The sequence below is a fragment of the Gorilla gorilla genome, chromosome 15 (genome assembly GCF_029281585.2).
Source record: "Gorilla gorilla gorilla isolate KB3781 chromosome 15, NHGRI_mGorGor1-v2.1_pri, whole genome shotgun sequence".
Lineage (NCBI taxonomy): Eukaryota > Metazoa > Chordata > Mammalia > Primates > Hominidae > Gorilla > Gorilla gorilla.
Window position 1 is genome coordinate 11,674,200 of NC_073239.2, and position 15,678 is coordinate 11,689,877.

A 15,678-nucleotide genomic window follows, 5' to 3' on the forward strand; every position below is an offset into this window, starting at 1 on the left:
AGGAAGATCAAGACCTGAATTTAGAAAAAGTGTACTTCAAAACCAATGAGCCACTAATAAAGGTGAACATAAGGTTAATATTACTAATTGATCCCCCCAAAATAAATTCATAAACGATTACTGGATGAGTCTTCCGTTTTATTACAAAAATGAAGATCAGTTTGATCAAAATGAAAGCTTGTTCACAAGTTTTACATGAATATTCTAAATACAAAGTCTCCTGAAACAACATACTTTTGATATGATTTTCATTTTTAAAGGGATGCAAACATTCCATTTTCTCATTTATAATCTCTATTCCAAGGCAAAGTATTTTAATAATGTATCCTTTCTGCAGTTAGATCACAATTCACAAGTATAACTGAAACAGACAAAACCTTGTCAGCAAAGGTTAAAAGTCCTTTTTTCTTTAAAAAAAAAAAAAAAAAAAAAAGGAGGTAAATAACCAGCCCTTATGTGTTTTCAGAATTTTGTACTACACTGACATGATTTGCAGTCAGGTTTTTCTTCCTACCCCTTAAGGCTACAAAATTCCGTTGCAAATGCATTGCAAAAGAATTCTAGACCACTTAATGCAAAAATCAAAAAATAGTTTTTCAATAAAAAGTAAATTTTATAAATGGTAGGAAACAGTATCTGTGGTAAGCTACTAATTGACATTTTCCCCCTATTACTAAACAAATCATGTTACACAGAAACAAGGAAGACAGGTTATCAAATACAACAAGCTTATACTGTTTACATCCCTCATTAAAAAAAATAATAATTTCATACTTTTCACACACTCCATTTGAAATTTACATTTTTCCCATCAGGTTGGAGGGGGAGGATAATATTGTCCATAATTCCAAGGATTCTGATAATTGTACTGAAAGGAAAAAGTAAGTATGTTAGCATATTAGAACTGTGACAGAGTTCCATATGTAAAAGTATAATTAAAGCAGGTATGTTTAAGAAAACAAGCAAGTGTTCACTGCTAAAATTCTAGTACTTAATCACCAAAGAATGTATTACACAACTGGAACAAAAACTTTTTTTAAAAGAAAAAGAAACTATCCTAATTTATGCTAATAACATCTATGAACAAAGAATTATAATTATGCAGACTCACTTGATACCACGCACTATAATTATATACAGCTTGGTTTGCCTGTAAATCACCATCAATCATCTGTGTAGATGATGAAGTTGTATCTTCTGTATGTGCTTTCTTTTCCTCTGGTTCTTCTGATCTATATAAAACGTCAAAATGGAAGCTTTCAAAACTCCCACAGGTAAGAACTTTAACGAATAGATGAATGTTATCTGTATATTTGTTTTACTGAAGTTCTGAATCACTCAAGACTTTTTCAAATCATGAAAATAAAGTATGTAAATTACAACATAAAAGTAACACTTAAAAACATTTGTCTTTGAAGGCATTTCCATAATGAAGCACGCCTTCTTGACTTAGCAAAAAGTGACATACCCATTTTCTGCTTTCCTTTTTAAAGAATCCTGTTCTTTCAGGAGTGTTTGATGTTCATCATAAGCATTCAGAAGCCTGAAAGGAAAGAAAAAAATATCCTCTGGAAAACAAACTTTATTAAATATTTAAAGTTGTTTTTACTTAGGAAACTGCCTAAGAAAATTTCTAAGCGGCTCCTTTATTTTTAAAATTTCTACTACTAAAATCATAGTCCTGATACTCAGACACTCCATTCCCTATACTTATAATGGACTAAATGACACTTGTGTTGAATCTCCGATTTGTCTGCCTATTTTTACCAAATTAAAATAATGTCATTTAACATCACTGGTCAAAATTCCAATAGCTTACTACTGTCAACTACCTACTGCATGTGCTATCAATTCAGTCTAGCTTTCAATGCACAACACAGTCAAGATCACGCTTCCACTACTTCACAAAAACCTCCAATCAAGCAGATGTTACTTTTAGATGAGCTTCAACTTGCTTCCGCCACTGTGTCCTCTGCTCAGTTTATCAGAATCCAGTAATAACTAAATGAAGCCCAACCTTCTCTATGAAGCATGACAAATCCATTCTGATCCAGAGACACACAGCCCTCCTAGCAGTTATTTGCTACCTCATACACTTACTTATTTCCTGTTAATCATATCATTCAACTAGACTAAAAGCTAGAATTACATATCTCATCTTTTGTGTACCTTCTTCAGTGTAAACATAAGACACTAAATACACAGCACACAAGCAGTTAAGAGCAGAAACTCTGAAGTAGGTTCAGTCCTAGCTCCACAATGTGATAATAGCTACATGACCTCAGAAAAAATGCCTAATCTCTGTTTAATCCTCTCATCTATTAAGAGAACAGAACCCTACACCCTCATTCTACTGCTATGAATTTTCTGCAAGATAGCTAATATAAAACATTTGGCATCAGGCCAAGCACGCAAATATATACATTAATACATTAAAATACACTAATATAAACATTAGCTGTTATATTAGTTGCACTGAAATTTTACACAGCCATCAAAAATATATACACACATATACAAACACCCAGACACAACTAATTCTTAGTTTATCTACAGTGGTTTCAACAGAAATCTAAATGAGAATAATCATAAAAGGCACATGCCTAACAGGAACTGGTGTATTTCCTTACTAGAATCAGGTAAGACTGGAACTTCAGCAATGCTCTAGCCAATATTTATACTCTTAGTAAATTTAATCTTAAACTTGTCCTTTTCCCAAATCCACTGGAGCATTCTCTTCAACCATCCTCAACTTTCGGCCTTTTACATTGAAGGAAGATGAGGCCACTAGGCATGTTCTGTGGGATCATATCCATCCTCTTCTCCAATCTCAGAAAATAGCACTCCTACTGGAGATTAATCCCATCCATCTTTATTGACCTATATATTAAATATTTGGGTTTCAGGGTTCAATCCTTATCCCATTTCCCTTTTCACAGGATTGCTCCTTTCTGCCTTCTCTCATTCAGTCATGGTTTAAATTGTCATTCTAAAATTGGGAAAACAGTTTTGAAGGAAAGACAAACCTTATGCCTTCCTGTTAAGTACATATACATTTACAAAATTGAATTTACCCCCATATATACCTGAGGAAAAAGTAAACTAAGCGAACATTTTAAAATTTAACAATGTATTAATCTATACTAATCATCAAATCCCCATACAAAAATATCAATGCTCATTTATCATTCAAATAGGTAATATAACTAATATCTTACTTATTAACATCGGAACCAAAATCTTCAAGAAATTCCACTTTTCTCTGAGAAAATGTAATTCTCATTTTAATAGGTAATGAACCATGTACAGCTTTGTCAAAACAATTTAGGATATTTTCTTCATTTTGTTTGAGGTCACCACTATATTCCATTTCAAGTAAATTGAGGTATAACTTTGTGTTCTCCTGTGTAAAAAGCAGCATCAATGAATATTTCTAAAATATTTTTATTAGAGCACAGATATTTAAAATGCCTTAGTTTTTATGTCTCAATTTGAAAAAATATTGAAAATTGTATTAAAATACAACTCATGCTAAATGTTTTCAGCATATATCTAAAGGGGTGAAAAAATTCATTAACACACTGATGAATTTTTCATCAATTGATCATCCTAGTACCTCCTAAACAATGCAAATTGTTCAATGACAGTAAATTAAAACTCTATCTTGTATTTAGTATGACATGACCTACCATGACAATTAGAAAACAAAACAAAACAAAAAAATCTCTATGCTTCAAATAATTTAAATCTTTACTACAACTATAGATAAACATCTTAACCGGGCGTGGTGGCTCATGCCTATAATCCCACCACTTTGGGAGGCCAAGGCAGGAGGATCACTTGAGGTCTGGAGTTTGAGACCAGAATGGCCAACATGGTAAAACCCCCTCTCTACTAAAAATACAAAAATTAACTGGCGTGGTGGTGCACACCTTTAATCCCAGCTACTTGGGAGCCTGAGGCAAGAGAATGGCTTGAACCCAGGAGGTGGAAGCTGCAGTGAGCTGAGATCACGCTACTGCACTCCAGCCTCAGTGACAATGAAACTCTGTCTCAGGAAAAAAAAAAAAAAGCCCAGGTGCGGTGGCTTACGCCTGTAATCCCAGCACTTTGGGAGGCCGAGGCAGGCAAATCATCTGAGGTCAGGAATTCAAGATCAGCCTGACCAACATGGTAAACTGTGTCTACTAAAAATACAAAAATCAGCCGGACGCGGTGATGCATGCCTGTAATCCCAGCTACTCGGGAGGCTGAGGCTGGAGAATCACTTGAACCCAGGAGGCAGAGGTTGAAGTGAGCCAAGATGGCACCACTGCACTCCAGCTTAGGCGACAGACTCAAAAAAAAAAAAGATAAACATCTTAAACTGCAGCTAGAAGCAAACTGCTATAAATCTGTATCTTAAACAGACCTGGCAATAACTAAAATCCTAAAACTTGAGAAATTACCTATTACCTATACACTGCCTTTTTCAATTGATATATAAAAAGTACTCTATGGAGAAGCAAAATCATCTCACTTCTAAATGTGCTTACAACATAGGCAACGCCTATGCTTTTGTTTATGAAGTATTCTCCCAAGTCCTCTGTTCTACTTAGTAATCAGTAAATTTGTTGATAATTTCTAAAGGGAAAATATAAAGTATCACAATGTCTACAACAATTTTAACCCAATAATCTTAATGTCTCAAACTTTTAATTCAAAACAATTTGAAAAAAATTTTTAAAAGGCAACATCAGTTTAGAGGGACTGTTGTCCTCATTTAGTAATAAAATATATTACATACAGACCAAATCTTTCATCACAGTTGCCACAGTGAAAATATACTGACCACTGGTTTTTTTAATAGAAGATACTCTTAAAAATACAAATGCATACTTTGTCTCTTTCGATTGCTTCCAAAAGCACCTTTCTTGATTTTGGAAGGTTTTTCTGTATTTTGAAAAGATGCCGGGCTAGTTTGACAGCATAAAATGAAGATTCATTATTTGATTTGGCATTCTTAATGGCATCCTGAAGCAAATGTTCAGCTTCTTCCAGATTTCCATGCCGTCGTTCTAAACTTACTCTTCGTAAACGAACCATTGCCAATCCTAGAACACATTCTTCAAATGTTCTCAAGATATTCCTGGCTTCATTAATATTACCTAGAAACAGTAATTAAATGTTTATGCTTTGGTTTAAACAACCAAAATAACGTTTATAACCAGATACTGGCAACAATCACCCATGGGCTAAATCCAGCAACTAATAATGGGAAACAGCCATGCATATTTACACACTGCCTATGGCTGTTTCGGGGCTACAATGGCTTACAAAGCCTGAAAGTCAGAACACATGGCTTTTACTATCTGGCCCTTTAGAGAAAAAGTTTGCCAAACTCTGCTTTACACCATCCCTTACCACTCAATTTGTCACTGTTTCCTGAAATAACTTAAAATCTCAAAAATGTCAACTGAATTTCTCCACTCTTACCCTGCTGTTCCTCAAAAGCTGCCCAAAGCATATGCACCATGGGTTTCTTTGGGAGATGTATAGTACAAGCTCTGCTGAAGACATGCCTCACTCCTTCAATGCTATGGTTTTCCATGTACTTGGCATACTACATACAGAAAAGAGGAAATACTGAATAATTTACAGTTGAACAAGCCATTAAATTTGTGACAGAACGATAAAATTCTATTTTTAAACCCATTCAGCACCTTTATTGAACCACTAGACTAGTTTCTGTAAGGAAGGACGAAGAGAGGCAACGAGGTTGGCATATGCAGCAGTCAAATCTGGTTGCAAGCAGACCATCTCCTAATGCAACAGATATAGTTATATGAACAACATTCAACAGAAGTACAAAAAAGGTTAGTCACTAGATCAATGTTTATAATATATTCAAGTTTAAGAGCACATGATTTTCTTACCTTAATCCAAAACTCCTCATAGAGGGCACATGATATGACACATCTTTCAAAGAGAACCACAACTCGTTCATGAGTCCCATTTTCAATTTCAAATTCTAAATATTCTTTCCAGTTTTTTAGTTGTGCCTTTTCCAAAGGTTTCACATGAAAGTAAGGTCTTTTAATCTGTAATGAAATCGTAACATGCCAATGAAAGTAAACCAATATCACCAAAATATGCACATGTACAGTGTTAATACAAATAATTTTAAAAATTGATAATTAAAATTTTTAATACTTCATAATTTTAAAAACTTTTAAAATTAACCCTTAAATTCCTTAAGCTTTACAAACAAATGAAATAATACACTTTCTCTCTATTCTGCCATTTTGCCAATTACATGCTTTTTAATGTACAGAACATTTTATACTTTGTTGAATATTTTAAAATTGAACAACGATAGTGACAGAAAGCTGATCAATGGCTGCCTAGTGCTAAGGAGTGGAGAGGGGAACTCTGGCTGGAAAGGGGCCAAGGGGACCTTTGGAGTGCTAAAAGAGTTCTGTGTCTTGATTGCTGTGATGACTACAATGTATATACATACATCTGTGAAATGATTCCATATTCTAAGATTCCATTCATATGAAAGGCCATTATAGGGAAATCTACAGAAACAAAAAGCAGTTGGTGGTATCTTAGCACTGGGGGTAGAGGGTCGCAGCTGAGGAGGTAGGGGTAGTGACAACTAAAAGTTAAGGTGTTATTTTTTGAGGTGGTGATTATGTTTTAAAATTGACTGTGGTGATGGTTGTACATATCTGTGAATATACTAAGAACTATTGAACTGTATACTTTAAATGGGTGAATTATATGGCATGTGAATTATATCTCAGTAAAGCAGTCAGAAAAAAAACCAAAGAATTAAAACTGTGGGAAATTACCTCATTTTACTATATACCTAAAATGGGTGAATTGTAATGTATGTAAAGTATAACCCCAAGAAGTTGACTTTTAAAAATTGGACAATTAGAATAAAATTGTTCAGATTAAGCAGATGTCTTGCAATTCAAGTAAATCTGAATTCAAACATTCTAAAACTCATCAGGGAAAATGGAAAAACTAATAATGATTACAATAAATGAGACAAACATCTGAAGTTATGGCTTAAATATGCAAAAATAAAGTTACAACAGAGATAGTGCTATCAAAATTGAAAGAAAAATAAATTATTCCTACTTTGTATTTTAAAGACTATTACAAAACAAAAACACTTACACCTTCTTCAAATGTCCACCTTTTACTAACTTCATGCTCATTATAATTAAACATTTCTTGATGAATCTCAATGATTCTATGTCTCATGTTTTCTATTTCTGTAATTAGCTTGGGAAGAAAAAGGGAAAAAATCTCACAAACTGTATACTGAAAATTTTCAATATCACTGCTTATATTTAAGTATTATTCACAGATATTTTAGTCTTAGAATAGTGGTAGATTTTTAACTGTTGGCAATTATGTGCAAAATCCAATTAACAACACTAAAACTTATCACACAACTTCCTAATTAACCATTTCATATTTTTTCTTTTTTTCTTAAATGGGGCTAGTAGATACACAACCTAGGCAAAATATTCCTTCTAAGCTAAATTTTTTTTGGGGGTGTCTCGTAGTAAAATAGATTCTCTACCTTAAATCTATACATACAAGCTACTGAATCCCCACTTGCCTTAATCAGAAATTAACTTCAAACAAGCTACAAGTCACTGGGTAAATGGCCAGTTATATAAGTGATCACTGTGCCACTCATGGAGTCAAGGGATAACAGGTCCAGTTTCTTCTGCACTAAAGACCTTTTTTTCCCCCTGAGATGGAGTCTTGCTCTTTGGCCCAGGCTGGAGTACAGTGGTGCCATCTTAGCTCACTGCAACCTCCGCCTTCCAGGTTCAAGCAATCTTCCCACCTCAGCCTCCCAAGTAGATGGGACTACTGTCATGTGCCACCACACCTGGCTAATTTTTGTATGTTTAGTATAGACAGGGTTTCACCATGTTGCCTAGATGGGTCTCAAACTCCGGACCTCAGGTGACCCGCCTACCTTGGCCTCCCAAAGTGCTGGGATTACAGGCATAAGCCACCACACCTGGCCACTGACGAACTTTAGAATAAGACTGGTTACCTTTGCAGGATCAGTTATGTCTTCAATTCCCGATGGTAGATCATCACCAGGAGGACCATCATCACCACTATGACCATTTACAGAAGCTAATTCCCTTCGCAACTGAATAAACTGTTCACCAGTTAAAAGATCTCTAGGCAAATTATTCTGTACATGTTCTTTAAATCTAAAGGAAGACAATAAAAATATATATATTTGAATCATAATTTTAGATCTCATACTGAGATTCCTACTATATACTACTCTTTCAAAGGATTTGATTTAAAAAAGAAACCAAAATATCATACCTTTTCTCCTTCTTTTCTATAGTAAAATCCTACCATATATGATAAAACACTACCATATGATAAAACAGTCTATAGACATCTTCAATTTCTTCCTACCTTTACAGTGGAATGGAGAAGGCATGGACGGGCATAAATTCAAACCTCAGTTCTGTCTGTTACTGGTTATCTGACTTAAGGGAAGTTTTTCTTTTCTCTAAATCTTAGTTTCCTCAATTGTAAAATAAGATGATAATACCTATTCTTTGTGTGTCATAGAATCTATTTTACTACAAAGACATAAAAGTTACAGTAAAATTAAATATTGTAATCCATATTTAAATTCTAAATGATCACTTGTAAATAACCAACAAATATAGCATTTCCTTCCCACCTCCCAAATACTCCTCATCCACATGTGAGTACGCAAAAATCCAATGAAACGGCCCAATTAAGATTATCAATTACCTCATATATAAAATTAAATGGACACTTGTTTTGTAGTATGGTCCTCCAAGCCTCTGACTGCTGCTCTATGTCTTATTCCCCTTCTTACCTGCCCTAAACGCTACTATGCCCAAGTATTCCACTCTCCATTTGGTTCTCATCTATTTTTATTAATACATACTTCCGGCCAATCTCATTCATACAGCTTGAAGTAAGTATACCATGATGACTCTCAAAACTACAACACAAGTCCAAACCTTTCTCCTAATCACATTAGCATATCCAACTGCCAATACTCTGCACAAAGAAATGTGGATTAGTTTTAAGCTAATCTATAAAAAGACTTTTGAAAAAAATATCATTTCACTTTTATAAAAACATGCAATAATTTTTATACATACAAATTTTAATCAAAAACACCAGGTTGAGGAGCTAAAATATCTACACCATCACAATTTGAATATACCTTTGGAACCTCAAATATGAAATATTTTAAAATAAGTGTGGCATCTTCATCTGAAAATGAATACCCTCAGTATTTCTTTATTTATTTTCTTGTGTGAGATGGAGTCCTGCTCTGTTGCCCAGGCTAGAGTGCAATCGTTATATCTTGGCTCACTGCAAGCTCCACCTCCCGGGTTCAAGCAATTCTCCTGCCTCAGCCTCCCAAGTAGCTGGGATTACAGGTGCGCACCACCACGCCCAGCTAATTTTTGTAATTTTAGTAGAGACGGGGTTTCACCTTGTTGGCAGCCTGGTCTCGAACTCCTGACCTCAGGTGATCCACCCGCCTCAGCCTCCCAAAGTGCTGGGATTACAGGTGTGAGCCACCGTGCCCAGCCACCCTCAGCATTTCTAATATTGATTAATGGTACTCTCAACCACTACATCTCTCAATCTCTTCCACCTAGCTTTTCATTTACATTAGATACCAGGTCCTACTGACTGTACCTTTTAAATACACGTTCATCACCTCGGGACTTTTGAGCTGGATGAACATAAAATGACCTTGCAGCCTCTAGTCTCACAACTCCCATTCCCACCTCTATACTACTATCAAAAATGTTACTAAAAAGTAAGCAAACAGGTCGGGCGCCTGCTGACGCCTGTAATCCCAGCACTTTGGGAGGCTGAGGCGGGCGGATCACCTGAGGTCAGGAGTTTGAGACCAGCCTGGCAAACACGCTGAAACCCATCTGTACCAAAAATACAAAAATTAGCTCCGTGTCGGGGCGGGCGTCTGTAATCCCAGCTACTCAGGAGGCTGAGGCAGGAGAATCACTCGAACCTGGGAGGTGGAGGCTGCAGTGAGCCAAGATTGCACCACTGCAATCCAGCCTGGGCAACAGAGCGAGATTTCACCTCAAAAAAAAAAAAAAAAAGTATATAAATAACATCGGAATCTAATTTAAATTTTGCAAAGTCAATGGATACAGAGGCTAACGGCCCATTTCAGCACCAGGTGGAAAAAAATTAACAGATTGCCTTATGTTAAAAAATTAAAAATAAGGAAGTAACTCTCAAATATGTAGTATGAAAAAACATTTAATTACAGATGAATATTAAAACTCAGAATTGTCAACAAATGAATTAAAAACTTAAGGTAAAATTTCAAAATAACTACGTACAGTACATAAATCTAAAATGACTTGATTGCTACATCATGTAACAACTTCTTTAAAACAGTGACAAAATGTGCATAATATTAAGCAGTATTTTTTCAGCAGTTTTTTGTATTATAAAGCTAACATTTATTCAGTAAAGACTGGCTGAGTGCCTACTATATATTGAGCTCTATTCCTAAATATTAGAGATACAAAGAATTAAGCCTCAGAAACTGACAGGCATGTTGAGGATATAAGAGACATAAATTCAAAGCAGTGTTACTGGTGCTAATATAAATGTAAATAAATGTAGGTAAAGTCGTGGCACAAATAACAGACTAGGTATCTCAATATAGGTGAACCAGAGAAAATTTCACAGAGAAGACACAAAACTGTGTGGTCTCAGGGAATATAAGTCCACTAGACAAGTGGAAAGAGGAAAAGGTATTACAGTCATAAAGATATAAAACAACACTGCCCTTTGGGAAGTTATCAGACTTAGGTGTGTCTAGAGCTCAGGAACTACCAGGGATTGGACCTGGATGTTAGACCAGATCACAAAGTCCTCATGCTAAAGAAGGTTTTAAATTAGACATTATCTCAGAGATAATGTGCAGGTTACATCCAATGGTACAAGCCTAATGCACAAGCACAATAAAAATATTTCCATTATTACTGTATACCACTTAGAATATGTTTTTTAACACACGCCTCCTCCTCTATCCTTCTGACCAACTCACAGGCAACGCTATTTACACATGGCTTCTTTGGGCCTTCATTCCTACGACTTAAATAGCCTATCAACAGGTACACAGCAAATGCTAAATAAATGACTTTAAGAAAGAGGCATGTGTTACGGAAAAAAAAACAAAACATTCAATGGTTCTCAAAGCAGTTAGTCATGTGAATTAGTTAACTTATATAAACTATAAGAACTGCATAAAGACTACTTGTGAGTTCACTATAACTGATAAGGAAAGTGGTTCTAAATGCATTAAGTGAAAAATATCAGATTATAGATCAGTATGTGTAATATAATCCCACTAATATCTATTGTAAGTATATATGCATTTTTAAAAGCCTAGGGTAACTGACAACTTAAAGAAAAATAAATAAATAAAAGCCTAGCGGGATATTTATTTAGAAATAAAAAAGATTTGTAGGAGAACATATCAAAAACTTCAGGGCCATACTGTCTAGGTTCCAAGTAGCTTCCAATCACTTACAAACTCTGTGGCCTTAGATAAATATGCTAATCTCCCTGTGTCTCCCCTTTCATAAAATGGGAACAATAGTACTTGCCTCACTGGGTTACTGGGAGGATTAAGTGAGTTACAAAGCACTCAGCACAGTGTCTGGGATATAGAAAATGCTATGTGTGTTTCCTACACATATTTTTTTTCCATCATCAGTAAAGTTCTTGTAGTCATAGATTTTTCCTATACCTTAAATCACAGAAGAACTAGTCTATGAAAAGACACCCTCTTTGGCCCATCAGGTAATTTAAGTACTTTTGTACTTATGTGTTTGGTAACTATTTACCAAGCATTTCCATATGCCAATTCTTACTTGTGTTAACATCTTTCAGCAAGTGTCTTCCTAGGTCGTTATACCTTAGAAACCTGCCTGCTTCCTCTATTTCATCAAGAGCAGAGAGAATATTCCTATCTATATGCTTCCTATTTCTAACCTGAGTCTGTATAACTTCTACCTTTAGCACATTGATCCTTAGTACTTTACAAATGCTTCATAAAAGTCTTCTACTTTTGGTACTAAAAAAAAAAATTTAGAAAATCACTCACTTAAAAAGTACCTAAGTTTATACAATACTACTCATAAAAATTATAACAAAAAATAGAAAATACTAAGTTTATACAATACTACTCATAAAAATTATAACAAAAAATAGAAAACATGCCAATTTAAAAGCAAAGACACAGTCCTCATACTCGTTCAGAAAGACTTTCTGGATCCTTATTGATGGGATACTCTGAATAAAGCAGAAAACAGAACACAAAAATAATGACACACAGAATTATTTGTTTTAACAGTAATCATTAAAATAAAAGGATACCAATTGTAACAGAAAAATCATGTTAGAAAATTAAAATGGAATGATACCTGAGTGTTTGAAAATAGATACTACTTATTATATAAAATGCATCCTTCACTGTTTTGGATATAAGGTGTTATAGCAATCACAATAATGTATATTTAGCAAATCATTAAGTTTCAAAAAAAATAAGCATCTATCATGTGCCAGGCACTCTGTCAATTTAATGCCATAAATAAATAACTCAACTTAGGTACTATTTTCTCATTCCTTCACTACTCTGAACTACCTTAGACAAGAGAGAATTCCTGTGTTTCTTTATCCATTAAAATGAATAAGGAGAAACTTCTATCTAAAAACAGTAAAATTTCTAAACATTTCATAAGGCATATGAAAAAATGTCAAAAGCAAGCATGTAGGTTGTGATTAGCAACAAAATTTATTCCTCTTTCCACATAATAAAAGCTTACATAACATTTCAAGATAATTATAATACTTAATATTACCAACTATCTGAGTAATCAAAGATGTTTCAATGATCAGAATTTCCCACCTACCTCTGAAAATGATGACTATACAGCTGTGTTGGAATACCAAGAATACGATCATATATAGCTGTAACTTCTCTCAGGTTTCCCTGCTCATTTTCCCAGTTTATATACATTTCCCACAGTCTGTCAGAACGGAAATCTGTTCCTGCAGCTAGAACAGCATGCTCAAAAGTTCTGAAAAATTAAATTACTCTTAAGTTATCTTTCCAAGATAAAATCACTTTTAAAATATTATTTCTAAATTTAGAAGATAATGCTAACTTCAAAAATTATATTCAACTGTTTCCTATGCAAGTAGGGATTAAAGGGTAGACAGAATAACAGAAAGCATACAACAGCTGCCTAAAAAGAGTGAGAAAACAAAGGGAATAGATAAATGTACTTTTTATGTAATTTTATCAAATAGAAAATTAAATACAAAATGTACACATTGCAAATAGGTAAGAGTAGACATGTATTTGTTAAATCTGAAATGTCTGTTGTATAGATTGATTTATGACAGAAGACAAAATTAAAACAAGTAGGAAGTTAAAGAGAGGCAAATTTTATCTCAATTTAAGAATATTTTCATGAGGCGTGGTGAAATGGTTACAGGCATGATTACAGGCTCATGCCTGTAATCGCAGCACTTAGGGAGGCTGAGGCGGGAGGATCACCTTGGGTCAGGAGTTCAAGACCAACATGGCCAACATGGTGAAACCCCATCTCTACAAAAATACAAAAAATTAGCCAGGCATGGTGGCACATGCCTGTAGTCCCAGCTACTTGGGAGGCTGAGGCAGGAGAATTGCTTGAACCCGGCAGGCGGAGGTTGCAGTGAGCCAAGATTGCACCACTGCACTCCAGACTGGGCGACAGAGCGCGACTCTGTCTCAAAAAAAAAAAGTATACATATACTTTAAACCTCTCAAAAGCCCCTCTCAATTCTAAAATTCTATCATTAAAGTTTTATCACAGGCTGGGCACGATGGCTCACACCTGTAATTCCAGCACATGAGGCCAGGAGTTTGAGACCAGCCTTGCCAACACGGCGAAACCCCATCTCTACTAAAAATACAAAAATTAGCCAGGCGTTGTGGTGCACATCTGTAATCCGAGCTACTCGGCAGTCTGAGGCATGAGAATCACTTGAACCTGGGAGGCGAACGTGGCAGTGAGCTGAAATTGCACCACTCAACACTGCACTCCAGCCTGGATGACAGAGCAAGACTCTGTCTCCAAGGAAAAAAAAAAAAAAGTTTGTTACAAAGTATTTTAAAATACCTAGTCATGTCAAGAGATTTCTGTAAGCAATTTTAATCACTGGGATTTAATACTCCAATGGGATAAAGCTTTTAGATACATACTTTCAAGATAAGTATCTTAGAATCAAGAGAGATTTTTAAAAAGTATAAAACTACACTCCCCTAAGTTAACCCACAATTTTAACACAATTTCAATAAAGCGCTAAAAAATGTTGAGTGGAACGAGAAAAAATCAAATTCTACTATTCATCTAGAATACAAAAATGCAAAATGACTTTGTAAAACGATAATGCAGCAGGCATTTTCCTGAAAGATAATATAAGAAACTAGGAAGCTATAGTAATTACACGTTTGGCACTGGCCAGGTAACAGAAAAATGGATGAACAGTACAGAGCCAAGAAAACAAAAAAGAGATCAGTGTGTGTGAGTATTTGGTGTATGATATAGGAGATATTTTAATTCAACAGTGGGAGTATATAAAAGGCTAATGTCTATCTCATGACAGATAGAAATTAAATTCAGATAAATGAATAAGCAAAAAACTATAGAAAAGTTAGAACAAAATACAGGATTTATATATTTTTGGTAAAATAGGCACAAAACTCAGAAACCAGTAAGAATTAAAACAGAAGCACATTAAGGAAAAATAAAACTCCATATGATAAAAGACACCATAAACAAAGTTAAAAACATACCAACATTGGAGGAAATATGTTTAATATAGAAATAAAAGATTGAAGAGCATGTGTGTCTGTGCATGCATGCATGTGCATATTTGGTGTAAGGTTTTCAAAAACATAAAATAGATGTTACTGTCCCTACAGAACCCCAAATGATTCAGAAAATTAACCAGACATTGAAAAAAGTATGGAGAAAAGGGGAAGAAGACAAGAAGGTAATGAAATGAAGACAGAACGTTTAGAAGAAGGTATACTTAATGAATGGTGAGAAATCTTCAACTTTCCCACCCAGCTATGGGGATTTCAGAAGCTAGGTGTCCATTCCCCAAGTAAATAAAATTATCCTTTTCTAAACAAACTGCTTGGCTCAGGAATAAGACATAAGGTTACTATCACTGGGAATCCACCAGCAAAAAAGAGTGGCCACATGATTACACTACTGTGAAACACCATAGGCCAACTGACAATGCCCCATACAAAACACACAGTGCTTCCATATGCTTGTGTTTTGTTTGTTTGTTTGTTTGTTTGTTTCTTTGTTTTTGAGACAGGGTCTCGCTCTGTCACCCAGGCTGGAGTGCAATGTCACGATCTCAGCTAACTGCAACTTCTGCCTTCCAGGTTCAAGCAATTCTCCTACCTCAGCCTCCTGAGAAGCTGGGATTACAGACTCCTGCCACCATGCCCAGCTAATTTTTTGTATTTTAAGTAGAGACAGGGTTTCACCATGTTGGCCAGACTGGTCTCAAACTCCTGACCTCAAG

At 35.1% G+C, this 15,678-nt stretch overlaps 1 protein-coding gene and 1 non-coding gene across 7 annotated transcripts in view; both read right to left on the minus strand.

Moving 5' to 3' along the window:
• Positions 1-117: 117 nt before the first annotated feature.
• The window catches only part of PRPF39 (pre-mRNA processing factor 39), a 31,449-nt gene continuing 15,888 nt past the window's right edge, over positions 118-15,678 (minus strand). For all 6 annotated transcript variants that reach the window (XM_019009980.4, XM_019009982.4, XM_063697677.1 and 3 more), the window contains 10 exons: positions 12,996-13,163; positions 8,072-8,237; positions 7,171-7,278; positions 5,916-6,080; positions 5,476-5,602; positions 4,879-5,147; positions 3,219-3,403; positions 1,469-1,543; positions 1,112-1,232; positions 118-868 (listed from right to left, as the gene is read on the minus strand). In XM_019009980.4, the coding sequence (XP_018865525.1) occupies positions 812-868; positions 1,112-1,232; positions 1,469-1,543; positions 3,219-3,403; positions 4,879-5,147; positions 5,476-5,602; positions 5,916-6,080; positions 7,171-7,278; positions 8,072-8,237; positions 12,996-13,163 (1,441 nt within the window). In that variant the 3' untranslated portion in view covers positions 118-811. The remainder of the gene's footprint in view (positions 869-1,111; positions 1,233-1,468; positions 1,544-3,218; positions 3,404-4,878; positions 5,148-5,475; positions 5,603-5,915; positions 6,081-7,170; positions 7,279-8,071; positions 8,238-12,995; positions 13,164-15,678) is intronic.
• LOC115930721 (small nucleolar RNA SNORD127) lies at positions 4,728-4,813 on the minus strand. The gene has a single exon (XR_004067333.1). It is a non-coding gene; the product is annotated as a small nucleolar RNA SNORD127 (small nucleolar RNA).